The sequence below is a fragment of the Somniosus microcephalus genome, chromosome 4, assembly GCF_052327205.1.
Source record: "Somniosus microcephalus isolate GS21.2 chromosome 4, FLI_Smic_1.0, whole genome shotgun sequence".
Lineage (NCBI taxonomy): Eukaryota > Metazoa > Chordata > Chondrichthyes > Squaliformes > Somniosidae > Somniosus > Somniosus microcephalus.
In genome coordinates, this window is record NC_140990.1 from 320711389 (window position 1) to 320738384 (window position 26996).

A 26996-nucleotide genomic window follows, 5' to 3' on the forward strand; every position below is an offset into this window, starting at 1 on the left:
AGGGGATTAAGGAACAGAGCATATATCCAACCATATAAGGAATTGGTATGAACAATGTCCAGAAGGAAAGTCTGGTGAAGTTGTGGCCAAAGTGCACAAACCGTGAATCACTAACTGAGGAATGTATTGAGAGATAACATATGGGGTCACCAGACCAATGCACACAGGTTACAAGAATTTGCACCCGAAGCCAACTGTATAATGAAAGAAATGTATACGTGTAATGCACCTAATTGCAAACAGTAGCCACGACTCAGAACAAACCCTGTATATAAGGCAGGAGATTTTCAATGATCGGGGAGCATTCGTTCCAGGATGAGTGTCTCCCCTGTCGACTTGTAAATAAAGTTGCTTTACTGAACGAACCTCCGGACTCCGAGTGATTGATTGGGAATAAGGCGGACGTTGACCCTTTATATCAGAGGGTCCGTCTCGGGGAGAAAAAGCTCTCCCGGTTTACCCTTACATTCACATTTTAAAAAATTGTATAAAATAATAAACATCAAAATATTGTGACTAATATTGTTTCAAGCAGTTAATTAAATTACAAATGGAAAATTGGATAAATACTTGAAAAGGGGACAAATTTACACGGTTATGGGAAAGAGTGGGGGAGTGGGATTATTTGGTTAGCTCTTTCAAAGAGCCGGCACAGTGATGATGGGCCGAAAGGCCTCCTTCTGTGCTGTATCGTTCTATGATTCTATGAAAAAGACCAGACCAGCGGTTATTTAGCGCCTTTCACGACCTCAGGACGTCTCAGTGCACTTTTGAGCCAATCAAAGACTTTTCGAAGTGCAGCCGCTGTGGTAAGGTAGAAAACGCGATGGCCAATTTGCGCACAGCAAGCTCCCACCAACAGCATTGAGATTACGACCAGATAATCTGGGTTTAAAAAAAAATATTTTTTCTTAATTAGTTTATGGGATGTGGGCGTCGCTGGCAAGGCCAGCATTTTTCGCCCATCCCGAGTTGCCCTCGAGAAAGTGGTGGTGAGCCGCCTTCTTAAACTGCTGCAGTCTGCGCGGCGACGGTACTCCCATGCGGCATGTGCGGGAGGGAGTTCCAGGATTTTGACCCAGCGACAACGATGATGTTGATTGGAATTCAACTCCAACGTTATAACTTAGTTAATATCTTCAATTAAAAAAAACCTGTTCTTTGCAATAACCAATATATTTAATCTCTCCTTGCGGCTCTGTTGCCAACTTTCAGAATAGTGGGAGAAAGAAAGACTTGCATTTATATAACGCCTTTCACGACCACCGGGCATCTCAAAGCGCCTTGCAGCCAACGAAGTACTATTTAAAGTGGAGTCACTGTTGTAATGTGGGAAACGCGGCAGCCAATTTGCGCACAGCAAGCTCCCACAAACAGCAATGTGATAATGACCAGATAATCTGTTTTTTTGTTATGATAGCAAAATACTGCGGATGCTGGAAATCCAAAATAACAACAGAAAATGCTGGAAAAACTCAGCAGGCCAGGCAACATCTGTGGAGAGAGAAATAGAGTCAACGTTTCGGGTCGAAACCCTTCTACAGAACTGAGAGAAAAGGCAGGAAATGAAACAAAAGGCAGTTTGGGGGCTGGGAAATGGGGGAGGGGATGAAAGAAGAGACATTAAGAGATATTCAAGGTGAGACGAGATGGTAATAGGACAGGTAAAGAAACAAACAATGGCTCTAGATGAAGTGTGAAATGCGCTGGCAGAGTGAGAGACAGCTGCCATGTGGGACAGAGAGAGAAAAAAGGAAAAGGCACAAACCAAAAGTGTGGCTAAAAAATATAAAAATATAATAGGGGCCGAGGTTATGATCTGAAGTTGTTGAACTCGATAGTGAGTCCGGAAGGCTGTAAAGTGCCTAATCGGAAGATGAGGTGCTGTTCTTCGAGTTTACGGTGAACTTTTGTGGAACAATGCAAGAGGTCGCAGATGGTGAGGTCTGAGTGGGAATGGAACGGTGAACTGAACTGACAGGCAACCGGAAGCGCGGGGTCACCCTTACGGACTGAACGGAGGTGTTCCGCCAAGCGGTCACCCAATCTGCATTTGGTCGCCCCAGTGTAGAGGAGACCGCATCGTGAGCAGCGAATACAGTATTTGTGTTATGTTGGCTGAGGGATAATCCGGGGATATCTTCCCCTGCTTCGAAATAGTGGCCGTGGGATCTTTTACGTCCACCGCCAAAGAGAGCAGACGGGGGGAGGGGGCCTCGGTTTTAACGTCCTCATCCGAAAGACGGCACCTCCAACAGTGCGGCACTGCACCGGGAGCATCAGCCTAACTTTGTGTGCTCAGAAGTCCCATGGAGTGGGACTATGAACCCACAACCTTCTGACATAGAAACAGAAGATAGGAGCAGGAGTAGGCCATTCGGCCCCTCGAGCCTGCTCCGCCATTCAATGAGATCATGGCTGATCATCCAAATTCAGTACCCCATTCATGCCTTCTCTCCATATCCCTTGATCCCTTTAGCCTTAAGAAATATATCCAACTCCTTCTTGAATATATTTAATGAATTGGCCTCTACTGCCTTCTGTGGTAGAGAATTCCACAGGTTCACCACTCTCTGGGTAAAGAAATTCCTCCTCATCTCTGTCCTAAATGGCTTACCCCTTATCCTTAGACTGTGACCCCTGGTTCTGGACTCCCCCACCATCGGGAACATCCTTCCTGCATCTAGTCTGTCCAGTCCTGTTAGAATTTTATAAGTTTCAATGCGATCCCCTCTCATTCTTCTAAACTCCAGTGAGTACAAGCCCAATCGACCCAATCTCTCCTCATACGTCATTCCTGCCATCCCAGGTATCAGCCTGGTGAATCTTCGCTGAACTCCCTCCATGGCAAGAACATCCCTCCTCAGATAAGGCGACCAAAACCGCATACAATACTCAAGGTGTGGTCTCACCAAGGCCCTGTACAACTGCAGCAAGACATCTTTGCTCCTGTACTCGAATCCTCTCGCTACGAAGGCCAACATACCATTTGCCTTCTTAACCGCCTGCTGCACCTGTATGCTTACCTTCAGCAACTGGTGCACAAGGACACCCAGGTCTCGTTGACCTCAGAAGGCGAGTGTGCTACCCACTGAGCCACAGCTGAGTGCAATGCAAGTTCGCTTGGAACAAAATGGGTATGGCAATTCACTCGAAGAGGTGTGGCAGTGAACCAAACACTAGTACGATAGCAAAATACTGCAGATGCTGGAAATCCGAAATAACAGAAAATGCTGGAAAAACTCAGCAGGCCAGGCAACATCCGTGGAGAAAAATTATAGTCGACGTTTCGGGTGAACCCTTTTGCACCTCATCTTCCGATTAGGCACTTTGCAGCCTTCCGGACTCAATATCGAGTTCAACAATTTCAGATCATAACCTCGGCCCCTATTACATTTTTACTTATTTTTTTTCCACCTCTTTGTTTTGGATTTTACCTTCCCCCTACTTTCCTTTTTTTTCTCTCTCCCACATGGCAGCTGTCTCTCATCCTGCCAGTACACTTCACACCTAATCTCAGCTGTCTTTTGTCTCCACTGTCCTACTACCATCTCGTATGGTTTTGAGTACCTCTTAATGTCTCTTTACTTCTTTTGTTGTCTCCCAGCCCTGCCTTCTATCTATTTCATTTCCTTTCCAGTTTTGAAAAAAGGTTAGACCCGAAACGTCGACTCTAATTTCTCTCCACGGATGTTGCCTGGCCTGCTGAGTTTTTCCAGCATTTTCTGTTGTTATTATGGCAATTCACTCGGCCGATTCGCTCGGATTTTTGAAACGTTTTGGCAGTCAATAATTTTAATTTACGTCGCGGGTGTTTCGGTGGCTGGGCTGTAGTCAGAAGCAGGAGAAGCCGAGCGGGTCGGAAAGCTGCGCCTTGGGGGCCAATTCCCCAAGGCTTCGGTCGGTTGCCCTGGAAACCGAGGAGAAGCCGCTGCGGCCTAGCGGAGAGAGAGACGGCGGGAGGATGGCCGGCTCCAAGCAGCTTGCAGCCAGACTGGCCCGCGGGTAAGGCAAAGGCAAAGAGAGGGCATTTCCTCCCTTAAACTCAGTCAGCTTGTGCTTTATTTCCCACCGCGGGAAAAGGCGAGGCCTCGGGGAGGGGCCTAGGCCGCTGGCTGACCGGGCAGCCCCGACTCTCCGCTTTCGGCGTCAGAAGCCAGAGAAAAGAAAAGAAAGACTTGCATTTCTACCGCGTCTTTCACGACCACCGGACGTCTTAAAAGAGCTTTACATGAAGTACTTTAATGAAAAAAAAAAGTTGTAATGTAGGGAAACGCGGCAGCCAATTTGCGCACAGCAAGATCCCACAAACAGCAACCTGATCATCTGGTTTTTTTTGATTGAGGGATAAATATTGGCCCAGGATACCGGGGATAACTCTTCTTTGAAATAGTGCCGCAGGATCTTTTACGTCCACCTGAGAGAGGGCAGATGGGGCCTCGGTTTAACGTCCCATGCGAAAGACGGCACCTCCGACAGTGCCCTCAGTACCGCACAGTCAGCCGAGCTTTGTGTGCTCAAGTCCCTGGAGTGGGATTTGAACCCACAACCATTCTGTCTGGGTGGGTGATTGGGCAGAAGCATGGCAGATGCAATATAACGTGGATAAATGCGAGGTTATCCACTTTGGTGTCAAAGACAGGAAGGCAGATTATTATCTGAATGGCAATAGATTGGGAGAAGGGGAAGTGCAACGAGACCTGGGTGTCCTTGTGCACCAGTCGCTGAAGGTAAGCATGCAGGTGCAGCAGGCGGTTAAGAAGGCAACTGGTATGTTGGCCTTCGTAGCGAGAGGGTTTGAGTACAGGAACAAGGATGTCTTGCTGCAGTTGTACAGGGCCTTGGTGAGACCACACCTTGAGTATTGTGTGCAGTTTTGGTCGTCTTCTCTGAGGAAGGATGTTCTTGCCATGGAAGGAGTTCAGCGAAGATTCACCAGGCTGATACCTGGGATGGCAGGAATGACGTATGAGGAGAGAATGGGGCGATTGGGCTTATACTCGCTGGAGTTTAGAAGAATGAGAGGGGATCTCATTGAAACTTATAAAATTCTGACAGGACTGGACAGACTAGATGCAGGAAGGATGTTCCCAATGGTCGGGAAGTCCAGAACCAGGGGTCACAGTCTAAGGATAAGGGGTAAGCCATTTAAGACAGAAATGAGGAGGAATTTCTTTACCCAGAGAGTGGTGAACCTGTGGAATTCTCTACCACAGAAGGCAGTAGAGGCCAATTCATTAAATATATTCAAGAAGGAGTTGGATATATTTCTTAAGGCTAAAGGGATCAAGGGATATTGGGAGAAAGCAGGGATAGGGTACTGAATTTGGATGATCAGCCATGATCACATTGAATGGCGGAGCAGGCTCAAGGGGCTGAATGGCCTACTCCTGCTCCTATCTTCTATTTTTCCAGGTCTCAGAGGCAAGTGTGCTACCCACTGAGCCACAGCTGACACAGAGTGCCTGAGGTTGGGGGGAATCTGAGCAGAGCAGATAGAGAGAAACTGTTTCCCCATCGGCGGAAGGGTCGAGCGCTTGCCTTCACCGCACGGACCGCAGCGGTTCAAGAAGGTGGCTCACCCGCCACCTTCTCGAGGGCAATTCGGAATGGGCAATAAATCCCACATCCCGTGAACAGATTTTTTTTAAAAACCCAGAGGACACAGATTTAAGGTGAGTTGGCAGAAGAACTAAAGGTGACGCGAGGAAAAACTTTTTTTATTACGCAGCGAGTGGTCAGGATCTGGAACGCGCCGCCTGAGAGGGCGGTGGAGGCAGACTCCAATCGCGGCTTTCAAAAGGGGAATCGGATAAGTTACCCGAAGGAAAAAAAATTTGCAGGGCTACGGTGGGGAGAGCGGGACTTGCAGAGAGCTGGCACTGACTCGACGGGCCCAATGGCCTCCTTCTGTGCTGTAACCATTCTGTAAGATCGTGGGTTCGAGTCCCACTCCATGAGCACAAAATTCCAGGCTGACGCTCCCAGTGCCAGTACTGAGTGAGCCTCTCCACTGCACTGTCGGAAGTGCCGTCTTGTCAGATGAGACGTTAAACCGAGGCCCCATCTGTTCTCCCTCAGGTGGATGTAAAAGATCCCACAAGACTATTTCGAAGAAGAGTAGGGGAGTTATCCCTGGTGTCCTGGCCAATATTTATCCCTCAATCAGCATAACAAACAGATTATCTGGTCATTATCACATTGCTGTTTGTGGGAGCTTGCTGTGCGCAAATTGGCTGCCGCGTTTCCTACATTACAACAGTGACTACACTTCAAAAAGTACTTCATTGGCTGTAAAGCACTTTGGGACATCCGGTGGTCGTGAAAGGCGCGATATAAATGCAAGTCTTTCTTTCTGGCCTGAGGCTGCCCAATTATTCTTCCATTGGATTCCGGGGAACCACTTGGCACCACCTCCTCCTCCATTTATTCTGGCCGATCTCCGCCCTCCTGTGGCATTGCAGACCCCCCAAGATTAACAACTTGCATTTATACAGCGCCTTTCACATCCTCATCCATCCCAAAACATCGGTGAAAATATTGAGTCATGCCCCTTTTGGGGCGCTAACTTCGCCGGGGCGCCCCCGCAGCCGAAATTCACTGGTAGCGCCCCAAGAGGGAAGCGGGCACTACTGGAAGCGCCCCGCCTTCCTCTTGGGGCGCTGCGAGGGAATATCGCGGCACTAAGTGCCGCAGCACAATGTGCTGAGGCACGTCGCGCCGAGGTATTGCAGGCCTTCCTCCCCTTCTTAAAGGGGAGGGGCCTTGCGCAGCGTGACCCGGGGCCCAGCTGGGCCACTGGGGATCGGAGTGCCGGCAAAAGAGCCCGGCACTCAAGAGAAGTGCTGGGCTCATGGAGCGCAGCCAGCACTCCGCGGGGAGGTGGGTCAGGAGGCCGGGGACGGCAATGGGAGCAGGTGCTGGCAGGTGGCCAGCAACAAAAATGGCCGCCCGGCACCTTGCTTTTAAATAGCGTCGCCCCGGCCGCAGGTAGGCCCCCCTGACCCCGTCGGACATAGCGTTCGGCGGTAAGTCAGGGGATGCTACCGAAGATAGCGAGCGGGGCGCTGCGCACGGCGATGACGTCCTTGCCGGCGGTGCAGCGCCGCAGGGCGTTAACGGTTACCGCCACCGCTAACCTCCCGCTGAATTTCGCTAGTTGCTTTGCGTCCCGTTAGCGCCCTCTTAGGACGCAAAGCAACCGAATTTTCCCCCCTGCACTCCAACCTGAGCTGGAAAGTCCTGGGTTCAAGCCCCCCACCCGCCCCCCCCCCCCCCCCCCCCGCCACTCCCAAAGATTTGTGAGCATAATCTAGAAAGAAAGATTGCATTTATACAGCGCCTTTCAGTTTATGCATGATTTCAAAACATTCTAACACTGAGAGTACTGCAAAATCCAGGCATTTCCTACCGAACTGCATCATGGAGCGGTGGTCTCCCCCATTGTAAAAAGGATACGAGAGGAAGAAAGAAGACAGACTTGCATTTATATAGCACCTTTCACAACCTCAGGATGTCCAAAGCGCTTAACGGCCAATGAAGTACTTTTTGAAGTGTAGTCACTATTGAAATGTAGGAAACGCGGCATCCAATTTGCGCACAGCAAGCTCCCACAAACAGCAATGTGATAATTGATCAGATAATCTGTTTCAGTGATGTGGGTTGAGGGTTAAGTATTGGCCCCAGGACGCCGGGGAGAACTCCCCTGCTCTTGTAAGAACATAAGAAATAGGAGCAGGAGTCGGCCATTCGGATCCTCGAGGCTGCTCCACCATTCAATAAGATCATGGCTGATCTACCTCAACTCCACTATCCCCACATACCTTGATTCCCTTAATATCCAAAAATCTATCGATCTCTGTCTTGAATATACTCAACGACTGAGCCTCCACAGCCCTCTGGGGTAGAGAATTCCAAAGATTCACCACCCTCTGAGTGAAGAAATTTCTCCTCATCTCAGTCCTAAATGGCCGACCTCTTATCCTGAGACTGTGACCACTAGTTCTAGACTCTTCATCCGGGGAAACATCCTCCTAGCATCTACCCTGTTTGGCTTTAGGTGGGTCAAACGGAACTTATTAGTGACACACTCCCGAGAGGAGAGTGCTTGGAGAATGATTGGTGGCGTCCGATGTGAACCGGTGTCACCCCCACTGGGCCCATTAAAATGGGATTCTCCCAGCTCATGTGACGGATGAGGAACTGTTAGGTTTTTTAACTGTTTTACATTGTGAGAATGTGTTTGTATTGTATGGCGTGAACATTGAATTGAACTTATCACTGATCAAAGTGTCACTTTTATTTTCTGCTATATGATCAGGTCTGCAGCCGTAGGTAGTTCGGATCAAGGAGTGGATTCCCAAATTTTTAACTTGGCAACTGAAGTTGCGGAAAGCTCCAATGATAAGATCCCTATGTTGCTGCTAAAGCTGAAAGGTAAGAAATCGTTTACTTTATTGCAAATCAAGCATTCCACCGGCATTCTTGTATCTTTTTCCTTTCAATTGCCCTCCCGCCAACTCTGCAGGAAGTGCTGGAGTGAGGTGCAGTGCTTGCTGCTACCCTCCAGTATATTGTCCAGATAGCTATCATTCATATGTGAGTATGGATAGTGGGTGTAGGACTATCTATTTATGTTGGCAGGCATCATAACCAAGTGCTACCCCTCACCCAATGCCCACAGCGATCACTGGATAGCAATCAGTAGTGGGAAAGCTGGCTGATTTTCCACATCCTAAGCTCAAAGGAGTCATAGAATGTACAGCACAGAAAAGGCCATTCGGCCCACTTGGTCTATGCTGGTGTTTATGCTCCACATGTGCCTCCTCCCACCTTACTTCATCTCATCCTATCTGCATATCATAGAAACATAGAAGATAGGAGCAGGAGTAGGCCATTCGGCCCCTCGAGCCTGCTCCGCCATTCAATGAGATCATGGCTGATCATCCAAACTCAGTACCCTGTCCCTGCTTTCTCCCCATATCCCTTGATCCCTTTAGTCTTAAGAAATATATCTAACTCCTTCTTGAATATATTTAATGAATTGGCCTCCACTGCCTTCTGTGGTAGAGAATTCCACAGGTTCACCACTCTCTGGGTGAAGTAATTCCTCCTCATCTCTGTCCTAAATGGCTTACCCCTTATCCTTAGACTGTGACCCCTGGTTCTGGACTCCCCGACCATCGGGAACATCCTTCCTGCATCCAGTCTGTCTAGTCCTGTTAGAATTTTATAAGTTTCAATGAGATCCCCTCTCATTCTTCTAAACTTCAGCGAGTAGAAGCCCAATCGACCCAATCTCTCCTCATACGTCATTCCTGCCATCCCAGGTATCAGCCTGGTGAATCTTCGCTGAACTCCCTCCATGGCAAGAACATCCTTCCTCAGATAGGAATTAAACTACCTGCTGTGCAGGATATCTATCCCGAGAGGTGCCGGGGGAAGGCCCTGAGAATCATCAAAGACGCGAGCCACCCCAGCCACAACCTCTTCGCCCTGCTCCCGTCCGGTAAGAGATACCGAAGCATACGGTCTCGTACTAGCAGGTTTCGAAACAGCTTCAACCCAAGGCCATAAGACTCATGAACGAATAATTTATTATTATTTATTACTGTTGTTTTATTTATTATTACTGTATTTCTATTAGTATTTTTATCATTGCTATGCCATTTATTCCAATGTTGGGAGGACTCGTAAAAATCAACATTTCACTGTGCAGTACACACGTTTGCTGCATATATGACAAATAAAAATTGAATTGAATTGAAGGCGACCAAAACTGCACACAATACTCAAGATGTGGTTTCACCAAGGCCCTGTGCAATCCTTCTAATCCTTTCTCCCTCCTGTGCTTATCTAGCTTCCCCTTAAAGGCATCTATGCTATTCGCCTCAACCACTCCATGTAGCGAGTTCCACATTCTGTCGATAGAGTAAACCTTCAACCTTCAGTTGATTAATGCCAAGAACAAAAAGTGCATTTCAGATGTGGTCTTCAAATTAAATTTCAAATTCTGATTGATCCAAACTTGGTCAAATTGATTCTACTCAAATGTGTTCCCTGTCCAGATCTGTTTAAATTCAGTTGGTATATAAGACCATTTGAGGTAAAGACCAGCAGACGCTTTTGTAGAAAACTCGTGAAATACAAACACAAACTTCAGATTCAGAATTCAGAAAACAGAAGCTCCAAACCTCACATTGAGGCTGCAGTTAGATTGTATTACCTGGCTCAAGTTTGTAGCTCTAACATGCCAATTGCCGTCTGGCTGAGATCAGCTAACTTGGCACAAATCAGGAATCAAATCTGCCGCAAATCTGTGTGTTATCAGACCACACAGAGCTGTGCTCTTGATGTACAAGAAAACGGGTGTTTCTATTCATTGTCTGCTTTGTTACATCCTTGTTCGACACAGTGAAATCTAGTCACATCTGCTTTCAGTGCAAAGTATTACTTTAGTGGTATGTGTGTGTGTAAGCAAATGGGGCAATGCATCATATAAACTTCAGTATGTGCCACCTGCACCTTATGAGCCGATGAACATATGATGGATGTCAATTATTCCCCACTCTTTCCACCATCACAGACCTCTCCTGATTTCTGGAATTTTCTCTTCTAATCATTATGCCTCACTAACCCTCTCCCTACCTTCTAAACATTTCTTCTTTGATTGTGCCATCTTCCCCATCCCTAAATTTTCCTAATTTTTCTGTGCCGTGTCAATCTTATCTGACTATTGAGCGCACTGAGAAATGTTCTTTTACGTGGGGAGCATTTTATAAATGTAAGTTGTTAAGTCTGTAGCAACACATTGACCTAGAAATTGATTTCCTGCCAATCTGGCTAGGCCCAAGACACACCCAGTATTGGGCCACATTTAAATGAACGAAAGAAAGACTTGCATTTATATAGTGTCTTGCACGACTTCAGGACGTCCCAAAGCGCTTTACAGCCAATGAAGTACTTTTTATTTTTGAAGTGTAGTCACTGTTGTAATGTAGAAAACGTGGCAGCCAGTTTGCGCACAGCAAGGTCCCACAAACAGCAATGTGATAATGACCAGATCATCTGTTTTAATAATGTTGATTGAGGGATAAATATTGGCCCAGGACACCGGAGAGAACGATAACGATAATGGGACCGGTGCGCTGCGGACACACGTTGGACGTCTCCAGCAAATCGGCATGGGATTTCGGGTCATTGGCAAGCGGCCCTCAGGTGGTTGGGGGTGGGGGGGTGCGGCAGTGGTGGGTGGGTGCTGAGGGTAGACAATCGGAAGTGGGGGGCGGGGGGAGCGCAATTGTGAGGAAGGTGGCGATCTGGGCTATGAGATAATTGGGAGGGGGGGCCAGCTCCACATTCAGGTAAGTATTTACTGAATGGCCTTCAGCAGTCCTTAATAGTCCACATGTACACCAAGGCCCAGCGCAGGCTGCGTTCAGGGCAGACCAATTTTGCGAAGCGGGCCACAAACGGGTGTTCGGGCCCGTTATTTGCTCATGAAAGTGCCTAATGTCTGTTTCAGGCACGAGCCCTCGACGCCTCTTTTTCTTCCTTTACCAATATGGTGGGCGGTGTACTTCCGGCAAGCCACTCGCCAAATCACGACGCTTTGGCATCTGTTTTATGCCTGTAAAACGGGCGCAGTTTCAACCAGTCTCCAGGCCCTTGAGTGGTTGAGATGATACCATAGCCCGTGAGGTGGAAGCTTTATTGGCCCAGAACTTGGTGTCGGGGGCTTGCCGCGCGTGCAAGCCCCCGATGTGCACTTACCCGGCGCACCGACATCTGAAACCTGGCCCGCAGTGGATTTCCTTTCACAGGCCCGGTTCAGCTGTCGGCGCACTGTGCTAACCTGACCCAGCAGCGTAGTTAGTGCGATGTGCCGGCTGGGATCAGGTGAGCACTGTTCAGCCAATCAGGGGAGGGGAAACTTCATTCATAAGTTTGAGAGTAAGAACTGTCAAACTCATGAGAAGTACTGCACCCCAAAACACTACTTAAACTTTAAATAAAATTTAAAAAAACATCCCAATCATTAAATTAAGTATAAATAAGTTAAAAAAAATAATTTAAACAATTTTTTTTTTGAAAAAAATAAATTTTTAATAAAAAGGGTCTAAAACTAAATTTACCTTATTGTAGATTCTTTAAAATAATAAACCTGTGGAAAAAAATTCTAAATTGCACTAAAACACCACTTACCTGTAAAAATAAATACTTACGTGTGCTTTTTACAAGCGTAAAGACCGGAGGCCTTTACACATGCGCAAATCCCCCAAAACAGAGGAAATCCAAGACACACGCGCTGCCCCCTACAGCGCACGCGCTAGCCTCTTCACCTCTTGGGTTAGAGGAGAGGAAATGCCGGTTTTCAGCGCATGCGCTGTGCATGCTGAAAACCGGCATTTCCTCCGGCCAGACGCGTGAGTACCCCTTCCGTACTCACGCGTTTGGGGAGGAATTACTGCCCCATTATTTGAATACAACAGTAGAAAATGCCGAAACAACTCGGAAGCTGCCCAAAACATCGACCTGTCCTTTTACCCTGCGGGTGTAGTTCAAGCCTGTGTATGTTTTTGCATTTTATTCACTTCGTCTTGACACGTGGCTAAATTGGAACACTGCTGTGTGTGACTAAAAAGAAAGGTTGGAAATCCAGAATAAAAACAGAAAATGCCGGAAATGCAGAGCTGGTCCATCAGCATCTGTAAAGAGAAAAGACAAGTTAAAATTCCAGGTGTATTGGAGCTAAGGGTCTACGTCCGAACTTTAAGCTATCTTTTCTCTTGTGCTTTGTCATTATGAAGTGAAAGCAGGGCTGTTTTAAACAGACGGCAGGTCTGCCATTGCACTTTCCCATTTTCTGCATCCAGCACCAACATTCCAGTTCTAATACAGCATTGCCAGCTGCATAGTAAAGATCGTCTCTGCTACGCTCTGTTAAGGTTCTGTCAGAGTGACTCAATCCTGTCAGGCACTCGGTTTACTAAAAAGTGGACTGGCGCCATCCAGACTTACTTCACATATGATCGCTGCAGCTGATAGGGAGAGGAGACTTTCATCACTTCAGTCTAAGCTGAGACTGAAACCCAGTTCCCAAAAATTTCTAATCCACTATGCTACAGCTTCTCTGTCTTTGAATTTTTTATATAATTTTATTTATTGGATTCTCAAGGGAGCACATTCATATATTCCAATTCTCTCCTGGCCAGCCTTCCATCTTCCGCCCTCCATAAGCTTGAGCTCATCCAAAACTCTGCTGCCCGTCTCCTAACTCACACCAAGTCCCGTTCACCCATCACCCCAGTGCTCGCTGACCTACATTGGCTCCCAGTCCGGTTTTAAAATTCTCATCCTTGTTTTCAAATCCGTGTATGGCCTCGCCCCCTCTCTGTCTCTGTAACCTCCTCCAGCCCTACTACCCTCCGTGATCTCTCCAACTCTGACCTCTTGAGCAACCCCCCGATTTTCATCGCTCCAACATTGGTGGCCGTGCCTTCAGCTGCCTGGACCCTAAGCTCTGGAATCCCCTCCCTAAACCTCTCTGCCCCTCTCTCCTCCTTTAGGATGCTCCTTAAGACCTACCTCTTTGACCAAGCTTTTGGTCACCTGTCCTAATATCTCCTTATGTGGCTCGGTGTCAAATTTTGTTTGATAATCACACCTGTGAAGCGCCTTCTGACATTTTACTATGTTAGAGGCGCTATATAAATTCAAGTTGTTGTATATATTAAATGCCGCTATTGTATTTAGCATATTCATACATATATTTTATGAGGCCATTGTATATTCAGCTGTACATTCAAATATATGTTTTCTGAAAATTAACATTCCCATATATATTTTATGCAGTCATTGTACCTTTATAGATTGCAGTGTGCTGGCAGGAAAATGCATAGACGCATCCCAGTTTCTTTGCGTGAAGGTGTTTGCACTGGGAACAATGCGGGTCGGGGGGCTCGAGGCATTTCGCAGGCCTGGAGAGGGGGCGAGGGGGCCCTGCCTATTGAGGTTGATGCCCATCATGGCCTGTGGATGGGATGCAGTGCAAGCATAAATATTTCTTAATTGACTAGTAAATACTGATGATGTCAACAGGGGAGCTGGATTATCTTGATCAGTGTGAGGAAGCTGAGTTAAAATGCATATACAGACTTCACGGTTTTACTATGAAATCTGTAATGCTGGTGTTTAAGGCCACAGGCATGTGTTTTTTTTATTACAGTGTTCTGAATCTGTTAAGATTAAATAGTAGTTGAGATTTTTTCTGAATCTCCTCAGAATTGAAAATGGTTCCCACAGGGCTGCACTGTTATGTTAACATAATCGCTAACATGATTTGAGATTTTGTTTTATATTTGCTAGAGTTTAGAAGAATGAGAGGGGATCTCATTGAAGCTTATAACATTCTAACAGGACGAGACAGACTAGATGCAGGAAGGCTGTTCCCGATGGCGGGGGAGTCCAGAACCAGGGGTCACAGTCTAAGGATAAGGGGCAAGCCATTTAGGACTGAGATGAGGAGGAATTTCTTCACCCAGAGAGTGGTGAACCTGTGGAATTCTCTACCACAGAAGGCAGTAGAGGCCAATTCATTAAATATATTCAAGAAGGAGTTGGATATATTTCTTGAGGCTAAAGGGATCAAGGGATATGGGGAGAAGGCAGGGACAGGGTACTGAATTTGGATGATCAGACATGATCTCATTGAATGGCGGAACAGGCTCGAGGGGCCGAATGGCCTACTCCTGCTCATATCTTCTGTGTTTCTGGTAGCGTTAACCCATTCTCCTTTGAAGCTTGCTGACTGTGACAAAGGTAAACTGTCCCTCCTCGTCCTTCTTGACTTGTCTGCAGCCTTTGACACGGTTGACCACTCCATCCTTCTCCAACGCCTCTCCACTGTCGTCCAGCTGGGTGGGACTGCACTCGCCTGGTTCCATTCTTATCTATCTAATCGTAACCAGAGAATCACCTGCAACGGCTTCTCTTCCCGCTCCCGCATCGTTACCTCTGGTGTACCCCAAGGATCTATCCTCGGCCCCCTCCTATTTCTCATCTACATGCTGCCCCTTGGCGACATCATCCGAAAACACAGCGTCACTTTCCACATGTACGCTGACGGCACCCAGCTCTACCTCACTACCTCTTCTCTCGACCCCTCCACGGTGTCTAAATTGTCAGACTGCTTGTCCGACATACAGTTCTGGATGAGCAAACCATTTCTCCAATTAAGTATTGGGAAGACCGAAGCCATTGTTTTCGGTCCCCGCCACAAACTCCGTTCCCTAGCCACTTCTCAAGGGCAACTAGGGATGGGCAATAAATACTGGCCTTGCCAGTGACGCCCAGATCCCATAAAAACAAATTTAAAAAAAACCTGACTCCATCGCTCTCCCTAACATCTGTCTGAGGCTGAACCACATTGTTCGCAACCTTGGTGTCATATTTGACCCTGAAATGAGCTTCCGACCACATGTCCGCAGCATAACAAAGATCGCCTACTTCCACCTCCATAACATCGCCCGTCTCCGCCCTTGCCTCAGCTCATCCGCTGCTGAAACCCTCATCCATGCCTTTGTTACCTCTAGACTTGACTATTCCAACGCACTCCTGGCTGGCCTCCCACATTCCACCCTACGTAAACTTGAGGTCAATCAAAACTCGGCTGCCCATGTCCTAACTCGCACCAAGTCCCGTTCGCCCATCACCCCTGTGCTCGCTGACCTACATTGGCTCCCGGTTAAGCAACACCTCGATTTCAAAATTCTCATCCTTGTTTTCAAATCTCTCCATGGCCTCGCACCCTCCTATCTCTGTAATCTCCTTCAGCCCCACATTCTCCCGAGATATCTGCGCTCCTCTAATTTTGCCCTCTTGAGCATCCCTGATTATAATCGCTCAACCTTTGGTGGCCGCGCCTTCTGTTGCCTGGGCCCTAAGCACTGGAATTTTTTTTAATTCGTTTATGGGATGTGGGCATCACTGGCAAGGCCAGCATTTATTGCCCATTCCTAATTACCTTTGAGAAGGTGGTGGTGAGCCGCCTTGAACCACTGCAGTCCGTGTGGTGAAGGTACTCCTACAGTGCTGTTAGGGAGGGAGTTCCAGGATTTTGACCCAGCGACAGGTTTCCCTGCCTAACCCTCTCTGCCTCTCTACCTCTCTTTCCTCCTTTAAGACGCTCCTTAAAACCTACCTCTTTGACCAAGCTTTTGGTCACCTGCCCTAATTTACCCTTATGTGAATTGGTGTCAATTCTTTTGTCTTAAAATACTCCTGTGCAGCGCCTTGGGACGTTTTACTATGTTAAAGGCGCCATATAAATATAGAAACATAGAAGATAGGAGCAGGAGTAGGCCTTCCGGCCCCTCGAGCCTGTTCCGCCATTTAATGAGATCATGGCTGATCATCCAAACTCAGTACCCTGTCCCTGCTTTCTCCCCATATCCCTTGATCCCTTTAGCCTTAAGAAATATAGAAAATATATAAGTTGTTGTTATTTGTGTTTTACAGAAATCCTGGAAGGACCTCCCTTAGGAAGCAAAGAGTTAAAGAAGTTAAAAGAGGATATTTATTATTACGACCTAATTCAGTATTGCGTACTTGTGCTTGCACAAGACTACTCCCACGTCCCAGGAAGCTGGTTCACAGCTGCCCAGCTGGCCGAGATTCTGAGGTAAAGCAGATCAGGAGCATAATCTCTACGATTGATATTCAGCTCTGCATTGCTTTTATAGTTCTGGTTCAGAACAAAGTAATTCTGTTATAACACATTTCCACAGAAAGGATTTGGAAAAGTGTTGCATTTAAATGTTTAAACCAAAGTGTATGTTTTTTTTTTTAAAAAGCACTGAGGCAAAAGGTTGTTTAAATGTTAATGAGCCAAACGTTGACGTTTTGCCAAAAACTGAAAACCGTAAGCGATTTATTAGATTCAGCAACACCTCATGCCCATTGTGCTGGGAAGTCAGAGTCCTTGAACTCCCTCCCTTACAGCACTGTGGAAGCACCTTCACCACACGGACTGCAGTGGTTCAAGAAGGCGGCTCAGCACCACCTTCTCGAGGGCAATTAGGGACAGGCAATAAATGCTGGCCTTGCCAGTGATGCCCACATCCCATAAACGAATAAAAAAAATAAAAAAATTCCAGAGCTTAGGTCTCGGACCCCTTGGCAGGGGCTGACTACCAATAGACCCTTCCTCTGGTTGTGAGCACAGGGACAGAAAGAGGCACTGACAATCCGGTTTTTAGACAGAAATCTACTCGGCAGGCTTTTGTCCAAAGCCAAAAGGCTGCAATGCAGGAGACCAGTTAGAAGTTATTTTCTTTAAATTGAGCAAGGTGACGCACTGATGTGGGGCAGTGTAGCGTGTTCATTGTTAAGACATAAGTACATAAGAAGTAGGAGCAGGAGTAGGCCATTCGGCCCCTCGAGAGTGTCACCCACAGAGCCACTGCCGTCACAGCAACAGAACAGTGCGCACAGAGAGTCCTGACCGGGGAAATAACAGGCCCGCTCCCTGCAAGCACCCAACTGCTTAATCCGCTCCATTATCTCTGAACAGGATGTATTACCGTGTTAAATTTTCTTTTATGGTCAGCTCGGAATCTAGAACATGTTGAAAATATTTCCAAACCAAGCTACCGAAAAATCCACGTAGATACAGTTTAGATGGCACTTAATCATCCGGAATTCTTTAATAACCGGCAAAATTCAGGAGTAGGTTTTGAGGCTTCCGCCCCAGAAGGAATGGGGCAGTAGTGTCCCGAAAATGGTGGGGAATGACTTGCCACTTGTTCCCGCCGTCGCTGCGGGCGCTGCAATCTTCCCCACACAGTATCAGCTGGCCGTCCAGCCCAAAGAGGAACCCAAAGGGAAGTTTTACTGTATATTTGTGGGGCCAGAATAAGCAGGTGTGCTCCTTCCGCTTTTACATAACCAGCTTGGGCTATTGCCACTCCGTGTCCCACCTCCCCTCCTGAGTTCGGAACACCCCCACAGAATGACCACCTTCTGGTCTGAGGTCGGCCGATTTATAAATTGCCTCGGTGGGTATACCTCTCCGTTATCCGGAATTTTTAATCAACCAGCACCATCCCGGTCCCGTAGGTGCCAGATACGAAAGAGTTTACTGTTGTTCACTTAATAATCGACCTGTAGGGACAAACACCCCTTAGTTAAACCCTGGAAGCTTTGACGCAGTATCCATGGCTTACCCATAATGTTAGGCAGTTAAACTCCACTTTCGGCAAAAAATTCACTGGTGGCGCCCCAAGAGGGAGGCGGGGCGCTACTGGAAGCGCCCCGCCTCCCTCTTGGGGCGCTGCGAGTGAACATCGCGGTGCTACGTGCCGCAGCGCCACACGCTCTGCGGCACGTCGCGCCACGGTGCTGCAGGCCGCCTTCCCCTTATTAAAGGGCAGGGGCCCAGCGCAGCGCCAACCGGGGCCCAGCTGAGCCACCAGGAATTGGAGTGCCAGCAAAAGAGCCCGGCACTCGAGGAGTGCTGGGTTCACGGAGCGCAGCCGGCACCCCGCAGGGGGGGGGGGGGGCTTCACAGGAGGCCGGGGACGGCAACGGGGGGCAGGTGCTGGCAGGCGGCCAGCAACAAAAATGGCCGCCCGGCACCTCCCCTTTAATTTGCGCCGCCCCGGCCGCAGGTAGGCCCCCCCAATCCTGTCAGACATAGTGTCCGGCGGTACTCGGGGGGCGCTACCAAAGATCGCGGCCAGGGCACGAGCGGGGCACCGCACACGGCGATGAGGTAATCGTCGGAGGTGCGGAGCCGCAGGGCGCTAACGGTTACTGTCGCCCCTAATCTCCCGCTGAATTTCGTGGGAGGTTAGCGACGCCACGCCCGGGCGCTAACGGGAGGTGCAAATCAACCGAATTTTTACCCCCTTAGTCTCTTGATTTATAATGTTGCTTGAACTGCTCAGGAAGATTCACCAGCTGAACCCCTAGAGTGAACTCTAGCCTATAACACTCTCACAGATAACCATTATTCTATACCATCTGAACCCCTCGTTCCTGGGTATCCATTATTCTATGCAAAATAACTACTTTGATTATAGATTGCAACCTTAAATATCCAACTTGTCAATCCATTTGGCTACCGGAGCTAATGATTCTTAATTGACATAAATATCTCGTGGGATATCTAGGTTTGTCGGGTGAACGCGTTGCCAGGTAAAAAGCACTGGAATATTTTAAGGTTAAAATTAACGGTAAATTGAATTGCTTCCTCTCAGCACCGCCTGTGTGGGTCTGGATCCAAAGGAAGACGCTGAAGAGTTTTACAACAAGGTGCTGCCGTCAGCTGCTGACAGTCTGATGCTGCTGGCACGACGCCTGCAGGCTCGCTTCCTCAAAACTGCCGAGGTGATTACGTGTATAGATTCTGCCTGTCTGCCGTATTTACATGGACTTTATTTATAAGCTTACCTCACCCGTCCACAAGCTAAAAGCACTCCTTCTGGTGCTGGTTAATAAGATGTGGCACAGGTGGATTTGGCTCAAATTTAGCATCCCGCTTGACGTAATAAAACTCACTACGCACTTGGTTCGAGTATAAAGCAAGGCTTTAATCAACTTGTTTCAGAACATGGCGGTCTAGTTGTACTTCACTAGTTCCTGTCTTACAAAATGTCCCTGGGCAAGCTGGACCCACGCCCGAGTATTTATACTCCTTGGACGACGCCACCAGCTGGCCGTCCAGTGTTATTTCATGAGTCGTTTCTTCATGATGATGAGATTTATAACACCGCTTAATAACCACTCGAGCAACTCACCAGCGCACACAGATCTGTCAGTGTCCTTTAAATGGCTACGTAGTTTCTCCAACCTTCCTACTGCATACCCCTAAAAATAAAGCTTGTAACATAATAAATATGTCAAGAATTCTGGAAAACAAATCATAAAACCTGCACCTTCCAATTACCCCAGCAACTTCACCCGCCCCCACCGCACCGCACAACCCTCCCCTCGATCAGGAGGCTCAATTTGCCTTGTGCTCCATTCCAAGAGCTTCAGTTCCTCAGCTGGGCCTCCTCGGGTCCTTATATTTTTCAGGACACCCTGCACACGTGCTCTTTCAGGCCTCTGCATCTGTGCTGGCTCTTCCCATTATTTCATATCTTATTTTTATTACTATATGCGAGAGGATCTCCAGTGTCATTGCACACAGGATGTCCGGCGTGTGGCGATACCGGCACTGAAAATACGCCGCCTTCCGGCGTACCCCCCGCCGTAACTTCAAATTTTAAATGCCCCTCGCCATTCCCTGGGGCTAGCATTTACTTCATCTCGCCCTATCAACATACCCTTCTATTCCTCTCTCCCTCATGTACTTATTTAGCTTCCTCTTAAATACATCAACGCAATTCGTCTCAACCACTCCCATGTGGTAGTGAGTGGTTCAAAAGCTTCAAAAAAAAATTGTCTTTGTTTTTGGGAAGGGCTTTCAATGTAAAGCTGGCATGGTCGCTGTGGGAAACTCATATTAGGAGAACCATTCAAATGTATTTATCAACACGGGACATGGGCAAGTCAGTGCGTTGTTCTTTTCCTCCCCACGTTGATCATTTTCCTTTTTAAATAAAACGACAAAACTATTTTCTGAATTATTATTTTTGTTGGCTCGTTTTATATTATTTTTCAGCTTCCCGGGTTCCTGCCTATGCTGCTTCAGAGCCCTGCCAAAAAGCAAGTGACCCGCCCTGCCCTCGCTTCTCGCAGGCTCGCGTCTGTCCGTTGCTCCCGACTGACGGCGCCGCCCGACAGCAGAAGCTCTCGGCCGTCAAGCGGAGGAATTGATCATCGGCATCCTATTGCTCAGTAACATGTGACCGGAAACAGCGTTACAGATATCACATGGGAAGAAAGAGTATTTGAGAGGTTGAATGGGTCTTTCGGTACTTGAAAAGGTTAAAAAAAATTGTTTTTAATTCAAGGATGACGACAAACAAGATTTTCTACGCTATTTCCACAATGTGACTGACTCCCTTTGCTGGCTCCTTAGCGGCCAAATACGGCTGACTCAATATGGTAAGTACCAGCCAGAAGGCTTTGTTTTAACTGTCTTTGGAAATGGTTACTAACAACAACGACTTGGATTTGTATAGCACCCTGAATTTAGAAAAATGTCCCAAGGTGCATCGCAGAGGAGTAATCGGACAAAAAATAGACGGCGAGACAAAGAAGGGGATATTAGGAAGGGTGACCAAAAGCTTGTTTAGAGAGGTGTGTTTTAGGAATGGTCTTCAAGCAGGAGAGAAAGAGAGAGAGAGAGTGGGGGAGAGGTTTAGGGAGGGAATTCCAGAGTGTGGGGCCGAGACGGCTAAAGGCACGGCCAGCAACGCTGGGGCAAAGGTAGGGGAGATGCCGAAAAGGCCAGCGCCAGAGGAACAGAGAGTTTGGTGGGTGGAGTGGTAGAAACATAGAAGATAGGAGCAGGAGTAGGCCATTCGGCCCCTCTAGCCTGTTCCACCATTCAATGAGATCATGACTGATCATCCAAATTCAGTACCCTGTCCCTGCTTCTCCCCATATCCCTTGATCCCTTTAGCCTTAAGAAATATATCCAACTCCTTCTTGAATATATTTAATGAATTGGCCTCTACTGCCTTCTGTGGTAGAGAATTCCACAGGCTCACCACTCTCTGGGTGAAGAAATTCCTCCTCATTTCTGGCCTAAATGGCTTACCCCTTATCCTTAGACTGTGACCCCTGGTTCTGGACTCCCCGACCATCGGGAACATCCTTCCTGCATCTAGTCTGTCCAGTCCTGTCAGAATTTTATAAATTTCAATGAGATCCCCTCTCATTCTTCTAAACTCCAGCGAGTATAAGCCCAATCGACCCAATCTCTCCTCATACGTCATTCCTGCCATCCCAGGTATCAGCCTGGTGAATCTTCGCTGAACTCCCTCCATGGCAAGAACGTCCTTCCTCAGATAAGGCGACCAAAACTGCACACAATACTCAAGGTGTGGTCTCACCAAGGCCCTGTACAACTGCAGCAAGACATCCTTGTTCCTGTACTCGAACCCTCTCGCTACGAAGGCCAACATACCATTTGCCTTCTTAACCGCCTGCTGCACCTGCATGCTTACCTTCAGCGACTGGTGCACAAGGACACCCAGGTCTCGTTGCACTTCCCCTTCTCCCAATCTATTGCCATTCAGATAATAATCTGCCTTCCTGTTTTTGACACCAAAGTGGATAACCTCGCATTTATCCACGTTATATTGCATCTGCCATGCTTCTGCCCAATCACCCAACCTGTAGGGCTTGGGAAGATTACAGAGATAGGGAAATGTGATACCGTGAAGGGATCTAAACCCGATGATGAGAGTTTTACATCGGAGGCGCGTGGCGGGGGGGGGGGGGCGGGCGGGCGGTGGTGGGGGGACCTGAGTCATAGGTGGGTCAGCAAGGACCAGGGCGATCGGTGCGCAGGACCTGGTGCGGGGTAATATTCGGGTAGCAGAGTTTTGGATGAGCTGAAGTTTAGAGGATTGCAGGCCGGCTTCGCAGCATTTCAGTGCCAAGTGCAACTTAATGGGCTTGTGAAGAGCGCCAGTTCATTATTACACAACAGGATGATTTTTGGGGGGATTTTGCATTGTCACTTTTTTGGGGAATATTAAGTCAGATCATTCAGGCAGCTTTTAAACGTTGCGTGCTCTAAGCTGAGACCCGGGTCAACCCCAGAGAGCACTAAAATGGTGAAGTTGCAAGGAAGTATTTCACGCTGTCATAATATTTAAAAACAAATGAAGATTTATTGTAAATATTCCTGTAAAGAGATGAGAGGGCAGGAATTGAGAGGCTCCGTTGGTAAGGCAAACCTTCTCTGGACTGCAGCGCGGGTCAGAGATGGGAGGCTAAAAATTCAACAGAATGTAGAGCAGGAACTCGCTTCCGTTCCTTCCTGGCTTTATTCAGAACATCCAGCGATGGGATGGGGCAGATGCTACTCCACCCCCCGCCCCAAACCACCCCTGACTCACCCCATAGGCAGATTATTATCTGAATGGCAATAGATTGGGAGAAGGGGAAGTGCAACGAGACCTGGGTGTCCTTGTGCACCAGTCACTGAAGGTAAGCATGCAGGTGCAGCAGGCGGTTAAGAAGGCAAATGGTACGTTGGCCTTCGTAGCGAGAGGATTCGAGTACAGGAGCAAGGATGTCTTGCTGCAGTTGTACAGGGCCTTGGTGAGACCACACCTTGAGTATTGTGTGCAGTTTTGGTTGCCTTATCTGAGGAAGGATGTTCTTGCCATGGAGGGAGTGCAGCGAAGATTCACCAGGCTGATACCTGGGATGGCAGGAATGACGTATGAGGAGAGATTGGGTCGATTGGGCTTATACTCACTGGAGTTTAGAAGAATGAGAGGGGATCTCATCGAAACTTATAAAATTCTAACAGGACTAGACAGACTAGATGCAGGAAGGATGTTCCCGATGGTTGGGGAGTCCAGAACCAGGGGTCATAGTCTAAGGATAAGGGGTAAGCCATTTAGGACAGAGATGAGGAGGAATTTCTTCACCCAGAGAGTGGTGAACCTGTGGAATTCTCTACCACAGAAGGCAGTAGAGGCCAATTCATTAAATATATTCAAGAAGGAGTTGGATATATTTCTTAAGGCTAAAGGGATCAAGGGGTATGGGGAGAAAGCCAGGACCGGGTACTGAATTTGGATGATCAGTCATGATCTCATTGAATGGCGGAGTAGGCTCGAGGGGCCGAATGGCCTACTCCTGCTCCTATCTTCTATGTTAGTGATGACGTTTTTAGGAGATGGGGTGCTGGGCTCCCTGGAAATCCCAGCAGCTACGCCGAGCGATAAGGCCACTTGTATGAAGCAGGTTTACTTACCATACAGGGCTGTAAATGGCTCCCCAATGCGACTGACCTAAGAGAGTTCATTTGCTGTTAGGAGAGGAGTGAGGGAGCAATGATCCACCAGAATTGAACCATTTCAAGACTTAGGCCAAACCGGCCTCCCCCCCCCACCACCACAATCAACAGGGCAGCAATATGCCACTCTGAAATCCTGTCTCCCCAAGTAGTGAAAGGACCCCCATCCCTGGAGAGGTACCACCAACGCTGCCTCCGCAAGATCCTGCAAATCCATTGGCAGGATAGGCGCACCAAGGTCAGTGTTCTTGCTCAGGCCAACATCCCCAGCATCGAAGCTTTGACCACGCTCGATCCGCTCTGATGGAAGGGACACATCATCCGCATGCCCGATACGAGACTCCCAAAACAAGCGCTCTACTCGGAGCTCCGGCACGGCAAGAGAGCCCCAGATGGGCAGAGGAAACGCTTCAAGGACACCCTCAAAGCCTCCTTGAAAAAATGTAACATCCCCACCGACACCTGGGAATCCCTGGCCCAAGACTGCATAAAGTGGAGGAGAAGCATCCCGGAAGGCGCCGAACACCTCGAGTCTCTTCGCCGGGAGCAAGCGGAAGCCAAGCGCAGGAAGCGCAAGGAGCGCACGTCAACCCAAACATCCCACCCACCCGCCCCTTCAACCACCGTCTGCCCCACCTGTGACAGAGACTGTAGGTCCTGCATTGGACTCATCAGTCACCTGAGAACTCACTTTTAATGTGGAAGCAAGTCATCCTCGGTTCCGAGGGACTGCCTAAGAAGAGATTAGTCAGGATTTGGGCCGAGGGCAGAAGTCGCTGCCTAACACACACTGGCAGCAGAGAGCGGCTAGCGGGATTTTGGGCCAGGATTATTATAACAATATAAACCCAGTTCTCCACCCCACACTCGCATGTAGCAAGGGTCCTCACTGGCAGCGGAGCCTCACAATTTCTGCTCTTTTATTTGTGTTTCTGGTCTGGCTGTAGATAATCTACTTTAGATCATAAATTCTGCTTTTTTTTTTCAAAAAAGGAATAAAGTTTTGCAGGGGAAAAAAACATTTCCGAGTTCAATTTTGGCAGCATTCATGACAAATCCCAAACTGTTACATGCCCAGAGTCCTTGCATGGGACAGATTTTGCTCACTTTTAGCTGTTGGATTGCTGTGGCCAAACATTCTCTAAACACCATCAAAAGACTAGCTGAATTTTTGTGCTCATCGGATTATGAGATGCCAGTGCCAAGCACTCCCATGTCGGGAACGCAAGGGGCTTTCTTGAACATGACAAAGAAAATAACTTCTTGAAAGGCAAAGAGGAAATTGGTTAAATAAAAATATAAACGACTTAATTCTTCCAGCTGGTTCTCGGTACAAACTATTGCACAAGTGTGAAACTTCCCCATTTCTCAAATCAGTCATTTTTTTGCATACCTGAGAGAGAATGCCAAATTAGCAGATTTGAGTTGTGGGACCTGGTCAGAACTTGACTGGAAGTACCCATTGCAAGATCCTTACAGCTAGCAGACAATCGGTCGGAGATGGATTTGTTAAAAAAAAAAATCAGTGCTGACTCCACTGCACCATCCAGTTCTCTCCCCGCCCCCCTCCCCTCTCTTTGCTTTCAGGCACTGATAATGTGTACTGTCTTTTGTGCTTGTTTTCAGTAGACAAGTTCATAACCGGTAATGGTTCAATGGTTTCTGAAACCAAAGGGTTTTAAATACCTTTTGTGCTTTACCAGACCTTTGAACATCTGCACACTTGAGCTATCTTAGCACAATTTGCATGACCGGAAATTCGAGAAAATAGCACAGATAGTTGAGGTGTGTTTAAAAACAGCAGCAAGGGGGTCTCCCAGATAATTCTGAGACTAATAGGCCATATTTAATTTCATAATTTTCACAAGTACAAAGATTAGTCGCAGGGGGCAGGTTTCAACTTAATCTTTTTTCTGTTTTTCCACTGGCTTTGGAGAAGCAGTAATTAAGCAAAATTGGTAAGATAACCATTATAGACGGGCTTCATGTGCGGGCTGTTGAGTATGTGGTTTCATATACAGAAGTGACTCCAATATTAAACGCGTTCGGTGAGTCTTTCGGATGAGATGTTAAACCGAGGCCCCGTCTGCTTTCTGAAGGTGAACGTAAAATATCCCACAGCCACTATTTCGAAAACGAGCTGGGGAGCTCTCCCCAGTGCCCTGACCAATATTTATCCCTCAACCAACATCACAGTAAACAGATTATCTGGTCATTATGGCCTTGGTGAGTCCACATCTGGAGTATTGTGTGCAGTTTTGGTCGCCTTATCTGAGGAAGGATGTTCTTGCCATGGAGGGAGTTCAGCGAAGATTCACCAGGCTGATACCTGGGATGGCAGGAATGATGTATGAGGAGAGATTGGGTCGATTGGGCTTATACTCGCTGGAGCTTAGAAGAATGAGTGGGGATCTCATTGAAACTTATAAAATTCTAACGGGACTAGACAGACTAGATGCAGGAAGGATGTTCCCGATGGCCGGGGAGTCCAGAACCAGGGGTCACAGTCTAAGGATAAGGGGTAAGCCATTTAGGACAGAGATAAGGAGGAATTTCTTCACCCAGAGAGTGGTGAACCTGTGGAATTCTCTACCACAGAAGGCAGTAGAGGCCAATTCATTAAATATATTCAAGAAGGAGTTGGATATATTTCTTAAGGCTAAAGGGATATGGGAAGAAAGCAGGGACATGGTACTGAATTTGGATGATCAGCCATGATCGCATTGAATGGCGGAGCAGGCTCGAGGGGCCGAATGGCCTACTCCTGCTCCTATCTTCTATGTTTCATTATCACATTGCTGTTTGTGGGAGCTTGCTGTGCGCAATTTGTCTGCCACGTTCAAAAGTACTTTGTTGGCTGTAAAGCGCTTTGGGATGTCCTGGGGTCGTGAAAGGCGCTATATAAATGCAAGTCTGTCTTTCTTGAATTGCCCACAATTAACTGCCGCTCAGTTTTTATAGGCGATGCAGTGGAATCGCCCAAAGTGACTTATCTGCCAATATTATTATTGATTCCTAGCTCCAGGCTCCCAATAGAACATTGCTTATCCCTTGTACAACATCT

At 47.7% G+C, this 26996-nt stretch overlaps 1 protein-coding gene across 1 annotated transcript in view; it reads left to right on the forward strand.

The window, feature by feature from the left end:
- The first annotated feature begins 3455 nt into the window (after window positions 1-3455).
- Window positions 3456-26996, forward strand: part of iqcb1 (IQ motif containing B1) — a 73706-nt gene continuing 50165 nt past the window's right edge. The window contains exons 1-5 of the mRNA XM_085986818.1: window positions 3456-4005; window positions 8321-8436; window positions 16519-16681; window positions 19260-19389; window positions 20961-21054. Of these exons, the coding sequence (XP_085842944.1) occupies window positions 3965-4005; window positions 8321-8436; window positions 16519-16681; window positions 19260-19389; window positions 20961-21054 (544 nt within the window). The 5' untranslated portion in view covers window positions 3456-3964. The remainder of the gene's footprint in view (window positions 4006-8320; window positions 8437-16518; window positions 16682-19259; window positions 19390-20960; window positions 21055-26996) is intronic.